The 24,712-nt window shown below is 37.0% G+C and overlaps 1 protein-coding gene and 1 long non-coding RNA gene across 2 annotated transcripts; both read right to left on the reverse strand.

The window, feature by feature from the left end:
* Window positions 1–7,914: 7,914 nt before the first annotated feature.
* LOC137083112 (uncharacterized) lies at window positions 7,915–11,674 on the reverse strand. The gene is made up of 4 exons (XR_010906455.1): window positions 11,645–11,674; window positions 11,405–11,479; window positions 9,332–9,400; window positions 7,915–9,261 (listed from the first exon to the last, which is right to left on the reverse strand). It is a non-coding gene; the product is annotated as an uncharacterized lncRNA (long non-coding RNA).
* Window positions 11,675–11,876: 202 nt separating this feature from the next.
* Window positions 11,877–20,658, reverse strand: LOC137083111 (uncharacterized). The gene is made up of 6 exons (XM_067448819.1): window positions 20,548–20,658; window positions 19,658–19,972; window positions 19,246–19,560; window positions 18,937–18,999; window positions 18,632–18,709; window positions 11,877–12,085 (listed from the first exon to the last, which is right to left on the reverse strand). The coding sequence occupies exons 1-6, from the start codon at window positions 20,597–20,599 to the stop codon at window positions 11,997–11,999; spliced, it is 912 nt and encodes a 303-aa protein (XP_067304920.1). The 5' UTR covers window positions 20,600–20,658; the 3' UTR covers window positions 11,877–11,996.
* Window positions 20,659–24,712: the final 4,054 nt, after the last annotated feature.

Consider the following 24,712-nt stretch of genomic DNA (forward strand, 5'->3'; position numbering starts at 1 on the left):
TCTATGTCTTTTAAGTATGCGTGGATGTCGTGTCCTCCTGCCGGGTCTGGGCTGAAGGTAGGAATATTTCTGGCCAGCTTGTCAAGGTTCTTTGAGGCTTTGTGGCTGTTGACCTTGACTTCCTGAAAGGGCGTCCTTTCCTCTGCTGCTGACGGGGATTCGTGGAGACTGGCAGGTGATCTTTTAAACAGGGGGCTGTCGTCCCCCTTTGTAGCTCTTGCTTCGTGGCGAAAATGTGCGGACTAACTGGTCAGGGGAAACTCTGTGTTGTGTGTTTCCCCTTTCCGGTAACGTTGCACTATATATGATTGTCTCAGTTCTCTTTGCACCATGTCAAGTTCATCTTTGAGCTCGTGTCTTTGCTGGATGAGCTCGTCGATCTCGGCTTGTGCCGACTGCAAATGTTTTGCATAGACTTTAGCTTTAATGTCTCTGTCTTTAAGTTCATCAGTGGCTCTCTCCAGGAGGGATTCGCCACGCCGAAGCTGTTCATCGAGGTGTTTCCTGGCGTCTTTCTCTGACTGTACTCGTCGGTCGGTGTCACGACGGAGCTCCTCCAGGGTCTTTTGAAGTCTTTCTATTTCTTTTCTTTGTTCTTTGTCTGTTTCGTCGTCTTTCTCTGTGTCTAGAAGCTGATCTAGACGAAGCTGGGTGAGGGCTTGGTCTCTCCGGGCCTCCTTGGCTTGAAGCTTTAGCGTTGCTGCCTCCTGTTCCAGGTTGTCGTAGCTCCCTTCGCTTAGACGTGCCTGTGCGATGAGGACGTGGGCGAGGCTTCCGAGGATCTTGGCCACTTCCTTGTTGGAGTAGTTGTGCGTGGGGTCGTGTGTCATCAGCTGGTCTAGCTCGGTGTCCAGTTGCTCCTGGCTCGGCTGCCCCAGACTTCCTTGACTGGTGGCCGTTAGCGCTTCCAGCCATGTCGTTAGGCGATCCCACGGGACGGCGGAACTGGGTGCACGGAACATTACTGCGGACGAGAGAAACACAGCACACACACACACACAGAGAGCGAGCCAATGCAAGCTTGTTCTAAGCTAACGAGCTATCGTACGGATAGCTGGGAATTTTGGCTAACTGATGTAGACAGTTAGATAATTAGACAATTCAGACAATAAGGTGGGCGGTAGCCCTGGTTGTCACTTGGTGAACTGCTGCTCGGTCGTCCCGGGACTACCTAATTCTCCTTGGGGTCTCTTGTTGAACTGAAAGAAACACAATCGTGATAGTCCAACAGTGAGGATAGGAAAGAGCACAGTGGAAACAAACACAAGATGAATTGGTCTGTAATGAAAGGAATGTCAGCGTGCGCGCCGGGAGTGTTAGGGAAAATTAATAGGCTTAATGCTCAAGATATACTAAAATTCGGCTTGTACTATGGGTTATCCCATTTAGCTCATCCGGGGTGAATTGAGGTCGCTTAAGTGGAAGATTAAATATCAAGAGCAATTTAGAAAAAGGCAAAAGTTTCTGTCAAGTAATGATAAAACAAAAGCACTTTTGATACCGTTTGTAATTACCAGACTGAGCTTTATTCCCAATGGGAGGGGAAAAGAAAACTTTTGCAGAGAGAAAAAAAAAAATAATAATTAAAATAATAATAATAATAATAATTTTTAATTAAAAAAATTAATTAAAATTAAAAATTAAAATTAAAAATTGAAAATTAAAAATTAAAAAAAATTATAAATAAAATAAAATAAAATAAAAAAATTAGAAGCTCAACTTAATTCAAATTAAATTCAAAGCAAGTTTAAATGAAATTTAAATAAGCCTGTAAGGAAAATCAAATAAAAGAAAGCCAATCAAAAATCCTACCCTATATAACGATTAATCTCTAAGTGGGAGTTATCCAAATAAAAGAATTAATCAGGAAGGGCGTAGGGATTTAGTGTTGCGCTGACTTAACAGGGTATAGCCACGCGGTGGCGTCCTTCCTTCCAATTGGACTGTCTGTGACTTAAACCTAATTTCACTTTGAGTTAGAGGAAGTTATGTTTCTTTTTAAACTTCAAATTCGAATAAGGGTGTTTAATCAGCGAGAAAGGAGACTTGGTTGTTGCTAGAAAAATTGTATAAATGAAACTGTGTACAACAGTAAGCAATAAACAATTTATAGGCTCAAACTTATTTTGTTAAGGCAGAATCAAATAACGGAGAGTGAAACTATCCGAATTTATCCACACGATGGCGCTGTTGCGCCCGCCCTAGACTAGAGTTAGTTAGGCGGAAATGCTCACCAGATGGCTTTGTCTGGTTTTAGAGTCGCCCTCCGGTGTTCTGCAAGCAGCGTTGCAATTTCTGAGTCGCCCTCTGGCTTTCTGCAAGCGGCGTTGCAATTTTTGAGTCGCCCTGGCTTTCTGCAAGCGGCGTTGCAATTTTTGAGTCGCCCTGGCGTTCTGCAAGCGGCGTTGCAATTTTTGCACTTTACTGGCTTTTACAATCACTAAAAAATTGACTCGAGGTGCCCGAGCAACGACAGGAATTTACCGTCTGCCTATTCACGCATTTTACATGGACTCCAATAGACATTTATCAATATGGCTGACGGTTTTCAGCATCTTTGATTCAAATGTTTTAGGTCTCAGGTCTTTGGTTAGCTAAGCCAGACTTAAACCAGGAGTTATCGTTTATCTTAACGATATAATAATTATTCTTAGGCCTATTATATTGTACAGGAGAGTCTCGTCCTGTCCCAATCTTCCGCAAAGATAGAAACTTTTCGTAGTTCAGATCAAGCGGGATACCGCAACGTACGTGTCTACAGACTACATCAAAATCTCATTATTTTGATGGAACACATAATATATTGCTCGAGTCAAATGTATGGGTTTTCTACAATACATTTGTTTGGAAATCACGCGGATAAACCCTATTACGCTTACGTTTAAACCCTATTGCGCCTATTATAAACCCTATTGCGCTTACGTTTTCGTGTCAATATTGGATTTTCGTACCGTTCATATTTTCATTAATATAATCCGGCTACGTCAACATTTCTCAGCATCTGTTTATGCTTGGGTTCGCTTTGCGCGTATCGTTCATATTTTCATTAATATAATCCGGCTACTTCAACATTTCTCAGCATCTGTTTATGCTTGGGTTCGCTTTACGCGGTACCTCACAATTTACAAAACAACACCAAAACAAAAACGAAACAAAAACGCACGTGCAGGTTATTAATACCCCAAAAATACACAATGAATAGAATATGAATATCATTCACACATACACAAACGTTTGAAACTTGCCCGCATTCTCCACCATAAAATATGTAACAACAATGACTATGAGTTTAATATCTCGGGGAATAATTAACTCAAAAGGGATTTAATATTCAATATTCATGAATTTATGAATATAATTTGCCAGTTGTTCATTACGTATTAAGATTTTCCGATAGGAAAAAAAATGTTTAATTAAATACAAGTAACCCTTTACAGACTTGCTTGAAATTATCCTACTAAGTTTGTCCACCAAATTAGTTATAGACTTTTCAAATCAATTCTCAATAAGGGATTACTGCTTTACGAGCGCATAAGAAACATTAACTTTACTGATCAGGACAAGTTCAATATTTCAAATGGTCATACAGTTTACTTTACTAACATAGTAGCATAAGCAGTTAGGTAACGTTAGATCGCAAGTTTCATTGACTTTGTGTATGTGTGAGAACAACAGACCCAACTCATAAAATGTCTTTTGGAGGTTTAATAAACACAGACTAAAAATAACACTACGATTCACATAGAAAGTACACACTAAATATGCATCAAGAAAGTAGACATATAGATATTAACGAAAGAATACATAAAAGAGAATAATGAATGGACTGAAATTAGAGGGAGATAAAAGAGAGAGAGAGAAGAGAGAGAGATGGTACAAAGCATTAGAGGTAAGAAGCAGCTTTCCTTCAGTTCATCAAATACGACCTTCACGGAGTTAACTTGTCCCAACGGGAAAATAACACACCCTCTTTAAATTCAGTTTGAATTTATAAGAATAAGAATACTTGCATTCTTTTTGGTTTCGTTTTGGCTTCTCGCGTGTGTGCGTGTATTTCTGCGTATCCGGTGGTTCTCTCCGAGGGCGGGAGGGGAGGCTGTTTTTCCTTTAGCGGCGCTTCGTGTCCTCCTCCTGAAGCAGGCCCGTGGTCTAGTAAGTTGATGGAACGAGTAGCAAGGGGTTGTTGAAGACCAGATTATAGAAGAGAAAATTTCGGAAGAGCAGAGTTTTCCAGAAACGGAGTTTTTTTGAAGAGGAGTTTTCAGAAGAGAAGAGAGTAAGAGAGAGCGGGAGGGCATCCGAGGTCCTCCTTTTATGGTCTGGGCGTAGTCCCACCCTCCAGGGTTAGACTTAACCAATGAGAGTGTTGGGATTTCCCGGCGGGAAATTCCTCAGCAGATTTTATGGCTCTTTGTTCTAAGGCTCGAATCAGTGGGTCTCATTCATACTCTAATTAATGCAACAAACACACACTGCATTTTCTGAATAAGTGATATACATGGAAGTGTAAGTCGTGAAGTGAGCATTAATTTGATAGGAGACATGACATATATGAGGTTATCTGAACTAGTACTTGGTTAAGACAAAGACAAAAAGATGCAAAATACCATACAGAATAAACCTTTTACAAGACAGTTATGTGTTTACATATAATGTCCTGGGGTGCATGTTCATTTATAGCTGGTTTGTCTATAATTTGAGGTAAAAGCGGGTTTGTTACAAGCTTCGTGTCGTAAACTCTTTGTGAATAAGACACTCTTCCTGCACTTTTCTGTGGCCAAATTCTTTTGGGCCATAAAACATCTTATCAGATAGTTTCCAGGGTAACGAAGACTCTTTCTCTGTTGTGTTGGGGGAAGGTATGTTACTCAGCACAGAGCTTTCAAAACATATTTGTTAAATGTAACTGGCGATTGTGTGTTTGATTCGCCTGAGTCGCTACAACTTATACACCCTCTGTACCAGAGACTGCAGTTTTAGGAGTTTTGTGGTTCTTTAGTACTAGAACCGCTTTTCTAGGACCTTATTTTTTTGACAGCAGCAATTTTACTCTAACATTCAATCTTCAAACAGATGGCAAAGACCCCCATACGGAAATGTAATATATGTCTATATATGAAATATCAATATATGCGATATGTGATATATAAAGTAAAAACATATATGAAACATATTAGAAATTGGAACAATTCCATATATTGACATATAAATGTATCCCATATATTATATATGTTAATGTATGTATAATGCATATTTTGACATATAGGTCTCATATATGAAATATCCTAATATGCTCATATAGAGTAAAAACATAAATGCACATATATGCACAGCATCAGAAATTCCATATATTGACATATATCTTTAGTCCACATATTATATATGTTTAAATTATATATGTGACAAATCATTATCACTGTCAAATGTCGTAGAGTCTTAAAATCTATACTATGTATAAAACAAATGACATTTAAAATATAAAATATTTATAATGTTACTTATTGTCAGGTGAGGCAAGAGATGAAGGACTCAAGGGTGCAGAGGTTAATGGGCTTTTTATTAGACTTCAAAAATAAACAATCGAAACAAACAAACCCCTTCATGCTTGTAACTGGCTCGCCTTAGTTTTTTATACAATAAAAAATCCTCAAAAAAACGGGAATTCACTTTTGCCAATAGTTTGTGTTCAAACTAACTGTAAGATTCTCAATGAGGGAGTAAAAATAAATTGTATCTATTTAACCACTGAATGAGATAACATAGTAACAATTAGCACATGGATTGAAATCCAAGACAGCATTGTGAATATCAAAGCTCAACACTATAAGTAAACAAATAAACAGTAAATAAATTACAAACCCAAAATACTAGTGATACACAAACAAAAAACAGTACCAAACAATTCAAAATGCCATAAAGGGAAAAGGATATACAGTCTGCAATGCAAGTCTCTTATATGAGTGTTGTAGAAGGCCCAGTCCCAGCAGGCAATGAAGATATACAATCCTAAATCCTAGATTAGGCACTGGCACAATCCAACACAGGTAAGAAGTAGGTATCAGTGCACTCAAGCCCCATAACAGAGTCCTCTGCGAGCTTCTCTGCAAACTTCCAAACACTATGAATTAATATTTTTATGGTACATAAAAATGTGCATTTGAACAAGATTGTAAAGCATTAGAATGTACAATTCACTTAACTCTCAAATACAATGTGATTCCAGGCATTTTCACCCATGCTCCATTCCCATGCCTCTCCTCTATGCTACTCATAACCTTAAAACCACTTCCTCCATTTGTTGCCCTCTAGAGGACAGGATGAAAAACGTCACCCATGTACCAGAGTAACCGCTACATGCTAGAACAAAACATGAAAGTACACGCCTTGGCTAATGATGAGCACAAGCCGCATGCTAAACAAATTAACACATGGACAAAAGAGTGAATACTGCCCAAGCAAAACTAGATGCTCACACGAGACCAAGCGAATGCTCAAATTGTACACTTACAACGGGGGGAGAAAAACACACATGGAGCTTTTAATGTCCGAAGCCTGAACCAAAACTAAATTAGAATGAAATGCCAAGATTCAAACACCACTATATTAATCCATATACAATCCTATACAAGCATACTGAATGTTTGCATATATTATGTTTAAATAAACTTACATGTATAAATTTGACATATATTGTTTACATATATGGCATTAACATACAGTACCATATAAAAAATCATCATATAAATAATTTTAATATATGTATATATAAGAATTATTCTATGGGTATTTCATACATGGTATAAACCTATATCTTCATATATCGTGAGATTGTATATATGCGCTAATAATGTATTGCCTTATATGAAACATATATGACATCACTACTCGGATATAGGGACATATATGTACATATATTACATTTCTGTATGGGCCACCATGCTGCTTCATTGTGTTCACAGTGTAATGTGGCTTGAATTCAGTACCTGGGGGTCAGCTAATGTACAGTCGATGACCACTAGACCCAAAAATAACTATTTTACTTTCATCAGTCCATAGAATGTTACGGCATTCCTATTTGGGCCAGTCGATGTGTTCCTTGGCTAATTTTAACCAATGCAAAAGCTGTTTTTTCAACAATGGTGCTTTACTGACATAATCTTGCTGTTAGCTTAGCTTCGACCAAACGTCTTCTTACTGTAACAGTACTTATAGCTACAGCCAATTTCAGATCATCTTTGAGCTTTCTGGAGGTGATGATTGGCTGAATCTTTGCCATTCTTCACATTTCAGGTTTTAGCTTCAATTTTAAATTTATCTGAGCATCCTATATTCTGCTGCACTTCTTTATATATTTTGGAATGTCATTTGCTTCTCTTCATCCTTAATAAAGGTTCAATTCCCAAGAATGAGTGATTTATCTAATTAAACTCCACCCTGCCGTTATTTATATTTAAGTCAGTTACTCAGAACAAGTAGCGTGCACGTCATGACAGTTGGGTCTGTTGATTTTATACTACAATATCTACAAGTAAATTATCTGAATTGCAGAAATATCACAACTACTAATAACACTGGATCATCAGGTTATGATGTTGTAATGTTATTTATTTTACCTCAACTGTAAAAGTATAGTGTTGCAGGCTAAAGGTAATAAATAGCTAGCTGACTTTCATGCATGACATGGTTCGATTCAGAGGGTAAATATCATATAAAGTTGGAGGTCCACCACAGAGGTAATCACCATATTTATAATGAAACCATTATGTTTATTATAATTCATATCATATAATAAAATATATTATAACATATTTATTGTTACTAATGGTATATTAAATTATTATCAGAATCTTTTTTAAAGTGTGCCTTTAGCCCTGCTGTACATAGTACGCAATCACTGAAAAGAGCGGCTGACAGTGCAATTTAGAGCACAGCACTTCCTCAAGCTCTGCTAAGAAGAACACTTTCGTTCTCATTTCGACTAGTCACAAATGAGGATGTTGAACAGTAACGTAAAACAGTATTAAAAACTATTATTAAGACTATTAAAATACTATTAAGACTATTAAAAACAGTTACTGCAGAATGACTGATACAAAAGATAAGAGAAAATGGAAGATTTGGAATTATATTTTAATCAAAATATCAACAAGCAGACTCTGAAATAAAAATGCTGATTGTTCTATTAGCTAAATAAATCCGATCCCTTCGAGTTTGTTAACGTAAAAGACAGACAGTATTTACCAACAAAGTAAATTATAGGCATTTTTTGCTCATGATATTACAAATCTACATTAAAAATGTAGAAAAAAAAGTTACCTGGTTGCCTTAATTTTGAGTTCATTGAAATAAAAATTTTGAGTTAATACAATGAACATTTTTTGAGATTCGACAACCTTTATTAAAATATTATTAAAAGATTTTGTATGCATATTGGGTAATTGTGTGTGTTTTATTTCTGAAGACGCAGTGAAACTAATAGTGCTATTTTCAGGATTTATCAAAGTTTTTATGTGGTTCAGATTCAATAATATTTTGAGTTTCTATTTATTAAACAAATTTCCTTCATTGTATCAACTCAAATTTTTAATTTCAATAAACTCAAAATTTTAAAGCTACACTGTGTAACTTTTTTAGTTTATTCTTAGCTATAAAAAAACAATTATTTCAAAAATATATGTGCTCATTAATGTATATTTACTTATTTCAAGTAATAAAGTATTCTCGTAAGTTTATAATATGCCTTTGAAAATACATACGGGTGAGGGGTTCGAATGCTGGTCACAATGTTACCCCTCCATCTTGAAAGTACATTAGCCAAAGAGGGATATTCCCATAAATTCAAGCGTCGCCTTTCGCGTTTTAACACTTGATGGAACTGTGTCGAATGTGAAGAGGGGGATTGCCATGTTAATCTTGGATTAAATAGGCCACTGTAGGAGTTAAAACGAAATCAGAATTGAGAGGAACAGAAATTATTTTTCACTAGATGGTCATATACCTTTTCACCGCTAGATGGGGGAAAATATCACACAGTGTAGCTTTAAGGCAACCAGGTTACTTACTTTTTTAAGTTAAACCAACAAAAACCAACAAAAATGTTTTACAGTGTACGAGGTATTTGTGTATTTGCATAGTAAATAACTGATTGATTTATTTGTTGCGGTTCTTGTTCACAGAGGCATAAAGTTGACTGCAGTCGTCCTGAGGTCCAGCTGTTGCTCCTCTGATGGAAGCGTAAGTCACTTTATCATCAGCATGAACCTGAATGAACATCACAGATATTGTCAATTCTGATAGAAGATAATGGAAGTACAAGTAAGTGTTTACCCACCTTGTTCTTTTCGCCTTGGTTTTTACTGTATGTGGCGATCTCAGTATAAGTCACATCATCTTTCTGCTCCTAAACATCAGTGGAAACATGGTGAATGTTTAAATATGTGCTGCAAATATTTTTAAAATATGTTGTGTTGTGGCATTTTATTAATTTGTGAAAGCCAAATATTCGTAACAGGATTATTAATGTTTGTGTTACTTTGTCTGTGTTTAGTGGTGTGTATTTTCAGTGACTCTTTTTGTACATTAAATCGCATTGCAGTTGGCGATGAGACCGGGATGGCCGGTCTCACCGAGACGGATCGTTCTGTCACGTTATAACTAAAGAAAACTGAGGTGAAGACTCATGTTCGCAAGAATTATAATTTAGTATGAAAAAATAAAACAAACACAAAACAAAACCCACAAGGGGGAAAACCATAAACTAGAAAATACATGCACTGAAGCCATACTAACACAGGGAACCAGGAGACGTAGACGAGACAACGATCCAACCAAGACTGACAAACACAAGGAGCTTATAAAGGGAAGAAATCAAGAGGGAACAGGTGGGAGAAATCCAACACTAATCAGATAACAAGGGGGAGGGATCAGACAATGACAGAAGCACAAATGGCCATACTGACAAAACTCACGTGCACACAAGACAGGACAGGCATGTGACAGTAATATGTTGTTAGCTGGACTTTCGTGCTCGTGCATTGAGTTGTTGATGAAAAATGTTTGTGTTTTGTGATCGCTATAACTCTATAATCTTGTCATAATTATATTTGTAATATTTCGTTAGTTGGACTGTCGTGCTTGTGTACTATCCAGTTGTTCACGAGAATGGTTTGTGCTTTTGTGATGGAAGGGGTGACTTTTTCATTGAATATTCATCCTGGATTTGTAACACAGATTCTGCCATAGTCGTTGCCTGGGTTATGGTTACGTATTTGTGGGGCGGGGCTATCAAAGGGGCGAGAACCTTTTGGGGATGGGGGCATGTTTGTTCTGGCGATTTGAAATATCAACAAAAGTTACCAGAAAGCACTTACCCCACCTTTAATGATGGTAGTGCCTCAGAGGATTTAAGATTAAAGGGGTCATGACATGAGAAATCAAATTTGCCTTGATCTTTTCACATATACATATTTTTGTTATATCATTAAAACAGTTTTTTAAGTCCTCCTCATTTTAAACAAAGCATTTATATATTCAAGCTCCAAAACAGCTCATCTGGATATACAGTGCCACTGGATGTGAGCATTGCATCAAAAAGCAAATAGAATCCGTTATAATCATTGACACTCTACACTAAATACAGTATAAAGAGGCACGTTCAGTTTTCTCACGCTTAAGTCTGCCAACAGTTTAAACAGCTGGTTTGCTTCTCTCTACAGACTTCAGAAGGATCCCAGCATCAGAAACAAATAGATGGTTTATTTCAGTGGTGTGTGTGCATGCCGGAAGATTGTACGTTTGTTCGGAGCATTTCGTTTTATAAACGAGGCACATTGTAATGGAGAATTTGCATAGAAACTTTTGTTGAAAGATGAAGCAGACAACTGTATTAGATCCGACAGCAGCTGCTTCACAAACAGTAAGTAAATGATTTCATAACGCTCTGCTTTGTTTGTTTTTCAAAACACGTACTCATATGCAATAGTGATTTGCCGTTGGTACTGTTTCATATGCAATCATAGCAGTGGCTGTTTACTGGCGAGCCTTGAAGGAGCCACCCCGAAAAAAACCCTGATCATTTCAGATAGGGTCAAAATGGGGATTGAAAATAATAATTTTTATGCATTTGTTTTTTGTGTAAAAACTGTATTAACATTATAAGTGAACCTCAAGGAACATTAAAATAGTAAGTAAAATAATCCATGTCATGACCCCTATAATCGTTGCAGTGTTTATCTTGTTGTTAGTCTGATTTTGTAGGCCTACGTTGCATTGCCGTGTAAAAATGATAATGATCATCATAGTATACTTAACATTACAGAGGATAATATAGGCTACAGAAACTTCCAAATATAGCCTACACAAATATGAATAGCTTTTTTAAAGATGAATCATATGGTTCACTTACATTAGTGCTGACAGTAGAATGACTGGAAAGGTTGATTGCATCAATGGTTCCATTAAATGTATTAATATCTGTGACCTTTAGACAAGAAACAGTACAAATATAACCAACTCGACATTTAGCTTCTGCATTTATCTAGTGTGAATAAAAACAGTTCACATAGGAGACAGTCCGTCCAAGCTTATAGACACAAAAAATAGATCATGGATCAACCTCATGGGTTTTTGCCATTATGATACTTACCACAGAGTCATTAGTGCCTCTTCTGTTATCTGAGGACAATTTGTCAGAAAAAACAGAAGATTAAAATAGAGTATGTCATTAATTAATGCAGTATATTTCATTTTGACAATTTTCTAGGAAAAAAAATCTGCTGTAGAATAATTTCTCAAAATATCTAATTTTACATTCCACAGAATAACGACAGTAAAACAGATTTGGAACAACAGCAGGGTTAATAAATGATGACCAAAATTCACATCTTTCTAAATTAATATTTATACGATAAAACTGATGTGCTTGTCTGTAAATTCTTGGAATGTTTTGGACTTTCCAGAACTGTCTGCTGTCACAAAAATGAGCTAAAATTGAAAACTCACCACCTCTTTTTTTTACAAAGCACCCAAAAAATAACAGCAGGAAGGAGAATAGCCAATGCAGCGGCAACAACAACAATCACAATCACTAAAGGAGAGAAAATATAGAGGAACACATTCAGATCCAGATGAAAACAACAGCAGAACGTTTGTGTCCATTTAAACAAAGATATAAAAAACACACGTACCAACAGACAAATAAAATAAATAGCACTTTAAATAATACGAGTATAACTCTGTAATTAGTGTAACTATAAAGTATGAACATGTAGGTATAAGGGAACAATATATCATTTTTAGGGAATAAAGAGGGAAAATTAATACATTATTTCTGTACGTATTTTAGAATTAAGGAGTAATTATTCTACTATTATGATAGGCAACAATCTTATGCTTGGGAGCAATTTAGCGAGAACAGGCTGCGTACATTTTGTAATAATAGTGTACCAATACATGCAGGCTTTTTTTAATATTAAAGGGTACATATTGAATTTATACAGTCATTTGTATTGTTAGCAAAAGTGCATCTGTTTTGGTTTGTGCTTCTGTTTCAAGTAAAGTAAAACTTTTTTTTTAATATATACTGGGAAAATATTGTGTAGTTACAGGGTATTGGTGCTTGTTATTCAATGTAGGTACAGAGGGAATGTGACATCTTTCATGTAGTAACAGGGTAAATACAATAAAACACACAATCTGATATCACTCAGAAACCTTTATTTGAAAAACAACTGATTTCAAAACAGATTTACAACACTTCTCTTGCTTGGCTTCTTGTTCCTCTTGTTCCTCTTCTTTTTAGTTCTTGCCACAGATGAATTTTAAGAAAAGAATCCCATGTCTCTATTCTGTATTAGGCTATGTTTTAAAAGAAAATGCAATACACTCAGAAAGGTCCTCACAATTTGCTCATCTTTTACCCTCATGTCATCTGAGATATATGACTTTCTTTCTTTAGATGAACACAGAACAATAAACAATCTCTGCTGAAAGCTCATTTGGGTTCTTAAAAGTTAAATCAAACAGCACATTCAGCAATAACTACAGCAATCCAAAGTGTTTGTAAGAAAAATACCAATATTTTACCGCTTTCTGACACTTTTTTATTTTTATTCATTTTTTATCAATTCTCACAAACAAATACAAACAATAACAGATAATATCCATGAGAAACAAACAAGACAGGAAGACAGAGGCATCAGTTCTCATGTGAGTTATTCATGAAACTTACGCAAGAAAGTCACGAAAGATTGAAGCTTCATGTTGCTTTTAACTCATGCATGGTGACAGTTGGCTGGAAGCGAAAAGTTGAGTAAATTATGAGAGCCTTTCTGGGTGTACTTTTTCTTCTAAAGGTCCCATGGCATGGATGTTTGTATTATTGTATAATGTTTCCTGAGGTGTACTTACATTGTTAGTATGGTTTTTACATCAAAAAATGTTATAATTTAGAAATAAAAGGCATTTTTTTCTATACTGATATTAGCCCTCTGGCTTGAATGCTCTGTTTCAAGGGAGGTGTTATGAGACTTCAGTGAAAACCCCCATTGTTGTGATTGGATGACATTTTTGCATTTGAATAGAGATTACGTGCGGAGGGGGCGTGGTTTAGTTAGGCGCCAGTCGAGAGAGAGAGAAGAGGTAGGGAGGAAAAGATTGTTGTTGAGAGCGTGAATTTATTTTGTTTGTATCCGAGAGCTCTGAATAAACACGAGTGAACTTTGCAACGTTATTTCTCTCAAAAAATACTTTCACCACAGCTAACAGCAAACACGACATCGACATGAATAGGCTACAGTAAGAGTTTTGTTGAGCATAATTACTAGAGCAGCGTCATTCAAACGGTAGTTTGGGCAAGTGTGCACTGCAGATATAAGTGTGATTGACCGATCCAAACATTATATAGAGTGTTCTTTGATCGCTCTCTGTAGGTTAATCATTTAAATAACAGATTTGTTTCATGCTACTAACAGAAACGATGTGAAGTTGACCGTTTTAGTCACTGGCTTGATTCACTGATGCATCAAGACGGCCAGCTGCAGGACTGACAGTATTAAACGATTTAGAAAGAAAGTCTGTGAACTTGAATGATTATCTACACATCAGCGCTCACTGATCCCAGATCAGGCGTTAATGAACACTGTTACTCACTGTTTGTGGCGGTGCTGTCCATATAGTATCCATATAGTAAAGCCTGTGCTGCTGACATCACGAATGATAAACTGAATCCTTTCTCTACAAATTCTCTGGGCGGGCAAAGCAGAGGAAGAGGAGGAAACCTTTCCTGGTATGACGTCATAACAGGAGAATTCAAGATCAGCTCGTCTGGGCTCTCATTTTCTCAAAGGCAGAGAAAGACAGCCAGAACTCAGTTTACACCGATCAAAATTTCTAGCCACATGGGGACAATATTCAGGCTATAGAGGAACTCATATTAATGTTGAAAAACCTCATAAAATAAAATAATACATAATACAGAATAGCAAACGACATGGAATTCCTTCTATCAGTGGAAAGAATGAAAAAGAAGAAGAGGAGGTGCAAGACAAACAAGAGAAACAAAAAAATGACAAAGTGTGTTTCTTTCTGTCAGGAATTTAGCATTTGAAGTGAAAAGTTGATCTAAAAAATAGGAAGTGTTGCTTAAAATAGAAATATTGCTTAAGTAAAGACAACTTAACCTGTGGACTATAGGCTACAAACACCCCAAAGCAACAGTAGCCTAAATGCAGCCCCATTCCAGACTTGGCAACAATGAACCAAGCGTCGTTAATGGACTAGCAGGTTGTGACAACTGACAGCGGACGTTCGTGAGGGGACTTTATATATATATATATATATATATATATATATATATATATATATATATATATATATATATATATATATATATATATATATATATATATATATATGTATATATAGGCTATTTTAGCTTTTTATTGGATTTTGACATGCTTCAAAGCCTGTTACAATGGGAGACCGGACCATAAGCATGTAAATCTGTAGCCGGTTAAATATTGTCAAATTGCAAATATTAGGTAACAGTTTATTTCTTATGCTAAATGTAACTGTTACAATATATTTTAAACATTAATATATACAGTCTTGTTCAAAATAATAGCAGTACAATGTGACTAACCAGAATAATCAAGGTTTTTAGTATATTTTTTATTGCTACGTGGCAAACAAGTTACCAGTAGGTTCAGTAGATTGTCAGAAAACAAACAAGACCCAGCATTCATGATATGCACGCTCTTAAGGCTGTGCAATTGGGCAATTAGTTGAAAGGGGTGTGTTCAAAAAAATAGCAGTGTCTACCTTTGACTGTACAAACTCAAAACTATTTTGTACAAACATTTTTTTTTTCTGGGATTTAGCAATCCTGTGAATCACTAAACTAATATTTAGTTGTATGACCACAGTTTTTTAAAACTGCTTGACATCTGTGTGGCATGGAGTCAACCAACTTGTGGCACCTCTCAGCTGTTATTCCACTCCATGATTCTTTAACAACATTCCACAATTCATTCACATTTCTTGGTTTTGCTTCAGAAACAGCATTTTTGATATCACCCCACAAGTTCTCAATTGGATTAAGGTCTGGAGATTGGGCTGGCCACTCCATAACATTAATTTTGTTGGTTTGGAACCAAGACTTTGCCCGTTTACTAGTGTGTTTTGGGTCATTGTCTTGTTGAAACAACCATTTCAAGGGCATGTCCTCTTCAGCATAGGGCAACATGACCTCTTCAAGTATTTTAACATATGCAAACTGATCCATGATCCCTGGTATGCGATAAATAGGCCCAACACCATAGTAGGAGAAACATGCCCATATCATGATGCTTGCACCTCCATGCTTCACTGTCTTCACTGTGTACTGTGGCTTGAATTCAGAGTTTGGGGGTCGTCTCACAAACTGCCTGTGGCCCTTGGACCCAAAAAGAACAATTTTACTCTCATCAGTCCACAAAATGTTCCTCCATTTCTCTTTAGGCCAGTTGATGTGTTCTTTGGCAAATTGTAACCTCTTCTGCACATGCCTTTTTTTTAACAGAGGGACTTTGCGGGGGATTCTTGAAAATAGATTAGCTTCACACAGACGTCTTCTAACTGTCACAGTACTTACAGGTAACTCCAGACTGTCTTTGATCATCCTGGAGGTGATCATTGGCTGAGCCTTTGCCATTCTGGTTATTCTTCTATCCATTTTGATGGTTGTCTTCCGTTTTCTTCCACGTCTCTCTGGTTTTGCTCTCCATTTTAAGGCATTGGAGATCATTTTAGCTGAACAGCCTATCATTTTTTGCACCTCTTTATAGGTTTTCCCCTCTCTAATCAACTTTTTAATCAAAGTACGCTGTTCTTCTGAACAATGTCTTGAACGACCCATTTTCCTCAGCTTTCAAATGCATGTTCAACAAGTGTTGGCTTCATCCTTAAATAGGGGCCACCTGATTCACACCTGTTTCTTCACAAAATTGATGAGCTCAGTGATTGAATGCCACACAGCTATTTTTTTGAACACACCCCTTTCAACTAATTCAACTAATTGCCCAATTGCACAGCCTTAAGAGCGTGCATATCATGAATGCTGGGTCTCATTTGTTTTCTGAGAATCTACTGAACCTACTGGTAACTTGTTTGCCACATAGCAATAAAAAAATATACGAAAAACCTTGATTATTCTGGTTAGTCACATTGTACTGCTATTATTTTGAACAAGACTGTACGTCCGAGTCTTTTTTTATTGGAAATATGCACTCATCCCAAAAGATGATGTCCCGCTCAGGCCTTACCAGAGTCTCTATTGTGCATTATTCCCCATCCAGCTCCAGCTTCTCCCGCTCAGTGCAATGAACGTGTAGAAAAGTGTTTAGCTGATAATTTAAATTTCTGTTGTTTCTGATGTTAAACTTAAGTTATATTTAATAGGCTATAAATAGGCTAGTTGTAAAAAGCCTACTAGGTAGGCAAATGTATAGACCAATTTATTTTCATTTACCATTTAAATTGTTCTGTGTCGGCCACGCATTCAGCCTTTGGAGGATCGATCTTTCGGTGACCGTCGTCAGTGATCAACATTTATTCATTCATTCATATAAAAAACTTTATTTAAGCATCTGAGTCAGCAGTTTTCGTTTATTTGCATTTTTTCTTATAATTCTGAGTGACAGCAGTTCACATTTGATTTAGCCTATTTTTCTGTGATATTTTCTTTTTAAGTTAGCCTACGGTGTTGAAAGTATATAGGCTATAAGAAAATAAATGATTGCACGGACAATTCCTATCCCCAGTGTCTCTCTTTCTGTAAGGGAAATTTAAAAGATAGATTCTGGAAACAAAATCTAAATTTAGCTGATCAGTCGGGTCGGGAATAAAATAATTTATAGCGGGTGAGCACGGAGTGCATTTTTTACGCACGAGTGGAATGGTGCGGTGCGGAATAGCGGGAGCAGGACGAAAATACAGCCCTGTGCAAATTTAATTTTGAAGGCTATTTAAAGAAAGTGTATGAAAAAAAGAAAGAAACAGCGAAAAGGGTGATAATGGACTGATTCCTCTTCTTGAGAGAATGGTTGAGAAATAAATAGCATTTATGCAACTAAAAATTGGGAAAATAAAGTTTATTTTGGATGCTCAGGGCAGGGAACTGTGCGAATGCACTAAACGTTTTGTTTACTTTAAGCGCTTGCGCTGTTGTGTTCAATAGTATCCAGGCTACACTTGAGTTACCGACACTACCGTCTTTAACTGGGAAATCTGATCGAGTGCCGCGGTAATGCGGACCACCAGTGTGCTATGAATTCTGGGATAGGGAAGGCTGCGAAGTTGTGGGAAGGTTCCATCTGCTGTACCCTTCCTTTGCCTGAGAACCGCAGCCTTTGTCGCACCGCTGTGACGTCATCGCACTTCAGATGCGGCCTTCAGAGGTGCAGCCTTCAGATTTGGGACAGCCTTTGTAGTGCCGCTATGACGTAATCGCACTTCAAATGCGGCCTTCGAAGTGCGCGTACTTCACTTTGGGACACAGCTTATGTGTACACTATTATTACGCTGTCTAGGCTATGTTCTTGCTAAATTGCTCCCAAACTTAAGATTATTGCCAATCATAATAGTAGAATAATTACCCCTCATTTCTAAAATACTTACAGTGTAGTAATTTGCTAATCACCCATGTTTGTTAACACTTTATTCCCCAAATATTACATATTGTTTCCTTATACATGTACTATAAGTTATGCTGTAAATGAATTCTACTTATACAGTACTTTTCCGGGCTGCATTCTAAAGCATTAGACTACTGAAAATTCTTATTTGCCGACATTCATTTTTACAAACAATTCACTAAGTTTATCAGAGTTTATCACAGCTAGAAGGAGCCTCTGATCCTCTGAGCTGCTATTGCCATTTTTAATGTTGGTTTATACAGTATGTATGTGCTAGAAGCCATCTTGTTTTGTTAAATGCTTTTTTTAGTAAACACATACGTTTGTTTTGGATTGACATGATTAAATAGTTATTTTTTACTTAACAGTATTTTCATGTTGTTGTTTTGTTTATTGTCAGTAACAAGAGCTGTAGCCTACATTTACATCCTAAAAAAGCCACTGAAATGAGAATGACATACCTAATTCTCCTGGAGGTGCTGGAGGTGTTGTCTTCTCAGAGATGGTAGCTAGGATCAGTGCTGTTGATGTAGCTGACACTATGGATTTTGGTTTAGATGTGACATATTGTGGAAATACAAAAACACACACAGAAAAAATCTAAATCCACGAACAACATCAAGTTATTGACATTCCTTTTCCAGAAGCTACTGTGGAATGAACCATTAAAATTGCAGAAAGACATACATAAAAATAAAAAAAACATTTAAATATAAGTATATTACTGTATGTTAATAAATATTCAACAACTTATTATGTAGTCTACCTGATTGTGTAAAAGTTTCTGGTTTATTTACAGTTGTGGTTGTCTTTGAGCTGGTGACTGGAGCTGTAAAAGATTAATTTTCAGATGCATAATACTGTAGAATATATATATAATTTTATATTGATATATCAATATCATTTTTTATTCTTGATTATCAAAAAGTAACATTATATATATATATATATATATATATATATATATATATATATATATATATATATATATATATATATATATATATATATATATATATATATATATATATATATATATATATATATATATATATATATATATATAATAATTCACCTGAATCCTTGACAGTAATTGTGGCTGAGGTCTTCAGTTGATTGTTCTGAGTAACCTGACATCTCCACTCTCTGTTGTGATCTTCATTCAGGAGTGTTGTAGTCAGAGTGCTGGTACAGTGTGTTGAGGAGAATAATATCTGATATCTGGAGTCTGTCATCACACTAACATTAGCCTGATTCACCCACATCAGCTGAATTCCCTCAGAATGGACCAAAGTATCACAAGAGATTCCAGATGAATACAACTGACAGGAGAGAGTCACAGATCTGCCGGATCCGATCTCAGACTGTGAGGAGGATGAAGAGACTGAAACTGAAAATAAGACAGAAATCATACAGACATCACTCTTTTCCTTACACATGAGTTTTAAGGTATTATACGTTTTTTTTTTTTTTACAGAAACACTGACCATGAAGAAAATGCAGATAAACAGGTGCATCAGTTCCTTGTTGTTGTCCATTCACATATTGTCTGCAGGTGTAAAGCCCATAATCTTCTTGAGTGACGTTCTTGATGTTCAGAGAGCAGTCAGACCCCACACTCAGTCTCTCTCGTCTCTCTATGTCATTCTTCTTTATCCCTTTAGCAATCAGTTCAACTGTCTGTAGATCGCTGTTATAGTTCCATGTAGTTGATGTGCAGTCAGAAAGAGCATTATTACAGGGCAGACGGACATTTTCACCAGAAGTGCTGAACACATGAGTTACGTCAGCTATAGTCATACCTGAAACATAGTACATGTGAGTGATCATATTTTACTTGTTAATAAAACATTATTTCACTTTTAATGACATAGCAGATAAAAATAGTCAGTACAAAGTATGTCTTGAGACATGAATGAGGCAGAAAAAAAAGTTTTTCACTTTTTATAGCATACTAATGTGGTTTTAAACCTGTATGCATTTCATAAAATAGGTGTAAATATGATAAATATAATCATATAAAATATATATTTAAAAAATAATATCTATTTTATATTTCACAGATTACAGAAAGTCTTACATGTTTGGAACAACATGAAGGTGAGTAAAGGATAACAGAAATTTTATTTCTAAGTGACCTATCCCCTCAATATAAACCTGACTTCTGAAACATGCTTCAGACTTCTGAACGTGAGAATAGAACAAAATGGCATTTACCAGTGCATTCTATAATAAAACTGTATGTACCAAACAATATGATTTCATAACATGAATAATTCAATCTAAATCATAGCCAGACTATATGCTTTTAATATTCTTTAATAAATGTTGGTTCCAGTTATAAAGGTTTAAAAAAATATTTTACAGATTTTTTTACCTGTTAGAAGTGAGCAGCTAATTATCATCCCCAGCAGACCCGTATGATACATTTTCTCTTTTTAACTATCTTCTGACAAACCTTCCTCTTATCTGACCAACTGATTGTTTAGTCATGCATCTCACAATACAGCTCATTTCACTGACACTGCTGAAGTGAGGAATAGAGAAGTGTGTCACATGTTCATGGATTTAAATTTTACAGTTTTCTGACACTCATACCGTTCTATATTTGTCCTGAATTTTGATGTAGAGGTCGAACCGATATATTGGCAAATATTTGGCATTTTTAAATATTGTATTTGCTGATACATTTTTCTGTTTGGCCGATATGTTGGAAGTAGTGCAAAAGACTTTTATGTTGACGCTGAGAATGGCTTCGCCACAGAGTAGAGAAATGTATAGGCCAAGCTGCATCCTGGAGATCTCTAAAACAGTTACTACAGATCTCATTGAAAGATCCCAAACTTTACTGGATTCACTGTGTTGAACAGAAGGAAAACATTTATTCACAGCTGATAGAAAGTAGTTGCATCATTATGAATATCTAATGCACCTGTGTAAAACTTGATTGCACAACTCTTCAATCAGCAATCAGTCCTCATCCATCCATAAAAGATGCCACATTTGTGTTACTTGCAAACATGGATCAAAGAGGAAGCTTGGAACATACTCTGCAAGAACAAATACATTTGTTCATTTTCTCGAGGTGGCAAGAACAAGAACAATGTTCGTTCTGGCCAGTTCATTCCATACTTCACGAGAAAAGCAGGTGCCGATCATCTCCACATTAACCCTGCCCACTTTAAATGTATAACCAATACAACAAATCCGCAAGAAAAAAGTTCTGCTCAGGTGATGTGTTGAGAACAAGCTGCGAGAACTCCCAAACCAGGGCTGCGAGAACAAAATGACGTAATTTTGTTCTCGCAGCCCTGGGAGCGAGAACTTTTTTTCTCTGTTCTTGTGGAGTATGTTGAAGCCTTAACTTTTCAACCTTCATAATATATTTTCAAGACTCTTGTGATGATACATCGACTTACAATAGGTTGAATGACACTTCTTCCACAGCCTGACGGGGTCTGTATCGTTTTTAATCGTACTTTTAAACTTCGGGTTTCTGGTAGTAACCCGAGAACAAAAATAACTTCAAAATTCGAGTGCTTTACGGCATATATGTCACTTCCTCCACCACCACCACCACTTCCTTACATTTGAACAAAGCAGCAACCATAGACAGTAAAAGAAATGGACACAGCGATCCCATAGACTTTAACGCCGGAAAATGAGGTCAATTAGAGGCACTCACTTCCTGATGGCTGAGCAGTTTGCACAGGCTCAGACGGAGCTTGAGGAAGTAGATGTGACGTAAGCAACCTGTCTGACAGTTGTAGGTCCTCTAGTAGTTGTGGAAAGTAAAATCTGAATCACGTTGTTTAAACGTTTTCTCCCATTGCTTTTGGCTCACTATGGGCTTCTCCCCATTCTTCTCCCTTGACTTTATCAGACTTTATGGGTGCTTCTCAATTCTTATTTGTGCATCCTCGTTTCCTTTCCTAGCTTCCTTCCCTCGCTCCTTAGCTCCACCCCTTCAGGATGCGAGGGAAGGACACGAGGAAAAGACTTGAAATGCGTCACTTTAAAGCGGCGTCACTTAATGATGACTCTGCACCGCTGGATTTAGTTGGGATTCTTGAACATTAGATAACTATTTATATTGTAAGCTTCAGCCACAACAAAATACCACATTTGTCCATATTTTAATTAATATTACCAGAGAAATTCAGTTATTAACTGCTTTGTATTCATTGTATAGTATTAGTTTCTATTTGTTTCTCTATTTGTTTCTTTCATTTTCTTAAGCTTTGACATAATTCTGCAACTGTCAGGTGTTGTTATTTGATAAACATTTGTGTTTTGTACATGTAAACATAATAATAATAATAATGAATAAACTGTGGCACGATATGAAGGGGGAGGAGAATTAATGCGTGCGTCACATTTAGTCGATAAAACACTTCCGCAAAGGATACTCCAGCATATCCTCGCTCATGACTCCTCAGGAAGCCTCCTCGCTCCTTCATCCTCGCGGTGCATTTAGAGAATTGAGATCTCCTACAAGATGGCTGAGCTCCATCGGTTCTGGGTCATAGGATGGAGGTCGGAGGAGCGAGGAAACAAGAAGGGATATTAAGAAGCACCCATGTCTCCAAGTCCCCCTGACTGCCTCAAAGACAGTAGAGATTGCCTACGAGCGTCTCCTCCTGTCTATACGGTAATTTCTCAACTGTGCGACAGAGTCGCGTTGGTTATGACGCAATCAGTAGCCTATTTTTTTTACAAAAACAGCTTCTACAGGGCGATAGTGTAAGATACAAGGTAATGGAGCCTTTTATGCATTGTTATACTAAGTCCATATTTTTTTACAGTCTATGATTCGGACGTGCGAACCCAACTATCGTTTGTTTGTTGGATGTTATAGTCATGTCCGAAGCAGCAAAGAAAAATAAGAAAGCAAAAGTTTTGTTGGAGGAAAGCAATAAGAGGAAACGAAAAAGTGATCGGATTAAAGGCAGGACGAGGATCAACATTGGGCCAGCATTTGCTCGTTGGCGTGAGCTGAAGGAGGCGTGCCCGACCGATGCTGACTTGGCTGTCATGCTTGCAATGGTTATTACCTATCACTCAAACTGAATTGAAGTATCATAGATTCTGTACAACGGTAACCAATAGATATTCTAGGCTACTGTAATGACGCTGGCTTGTAAACGTGAGCATCGCGATCATTTGGCGATGAAATTATATTCCTATGACATGCTGAAACATATACAACTGTACCTGGGATGAAGACATTTCACACGGTACATAAGCAGAACACCTGCATGTGAACAGTCTTCAGGGTAACGGTTACTGATGCTTAGTTAGTCAACTTTTTTTCCAACCCGCAGGTCCCGCTTTTATGAAATGATTTATTTATTTATTACTTAATAATGAATTATAATTATTTCTCGCGCATCCCCTGATGTAGGATGACAGAGTTTACGACAGTAGTGGAGGACAATATTTTTTCCCAACTGTAGAGGGACCCCGAGAGCAGAAGTTACCTAGTGTTGCTTTAAGAGGGAATGGGATCAGAGGAAGAGGAGTTTGCATTGCATGCATGTCATCAAAAATGGCTTGTCCTTTAGAGAGGCTGGACAAAGGGTCGGGGCACTGTTGTCAGGTTTTTTCGGCATGAGAACAGATAAGTCACAATGTTACTGTATGTCACTGTGTATTTCAGCTTTGCTCTATTGCTTTGTTACAGTATCAGAACAAACTGTGTCTACAGTAATGCAGATGTGTCCCATTTATGTTACTGTCATAATGGCAATTGGCACGCTTTTTACTTTATAGCATCCTCACACTGGTGGTAGAGGAAAGATCTTTAGAGTCTGCCATTGTAGATATGGTCAGGGAAAACAATGCAATCAGCCTGCGTGAAATCCAGGCGGCAGTAATTGCAGCTCATGGAGCATTTAGAAATATAAACAGTGTGAGTTTGGTCTGGAAGCTTGGAATCTCGCCTCCTTTACGATGTCTGAGTTTCTTTGGAATGGAGCTCTGTACAACTGCTTCATTTTGACATGGTTTGGTTTAAGGACTCGATTAATAGTTGTATTGATCAAGTCCTTAAACCAAACCATGTCAAAATGAAGCAGCTGTACAGAGCTCCATTCCAAAGAAACTCAGATATCGTAAAGGAGGCGAGATTCCAGTATGTGCAGGTACAGTTGTGTTATTGTAATGTCTTGTTTTTGTCACAGGTTCAGGGTGTGACACTGGCTCTTCCTGTTGTTTGTCTTGTCCTGTCATTTTCCTGCAGCTCGTGATTGGAGTAATTAGCTTGATCACGAGCTGATCTCCCACACCTGTCACTTGTTCCCTCAACCCTTTATATACCCAGCTGTGTCTATCTCTTGTTGTCAGTAGATCACTTCTTGTCACGTTGATGTTGGATGTCTGCACTACGTTCTGTCTTGTGTCTTACCTGTCTTTTTACTCTGCATTCAGGACCCTTAGACGAGTAGTTGCAGCAAGTGTTGTTACCTTGCTGGCTGGGTCTCGTTTCTTCCTGCCTCCTGTATTCTCGGTGGTCTTTCCAGCCAGCGTGTCAGCTGTGGTGT

Source organism: Pseudorasbora parva, chromosome 7 (genome assembly GCF_024679245.1).
Source record: "Pseudorasbora parva isolate DD20220531a chromosome 7, ASM2467924v1, whole genome shotgun sequence".
In the NCBI taxonomy this organism is placed as follows: Eukaryota; Metazoa; Chordata; class Actinopteri; order Cypriniformes; family Gobionidae; genus Pseudorasbora; species Pseudorasbora parva.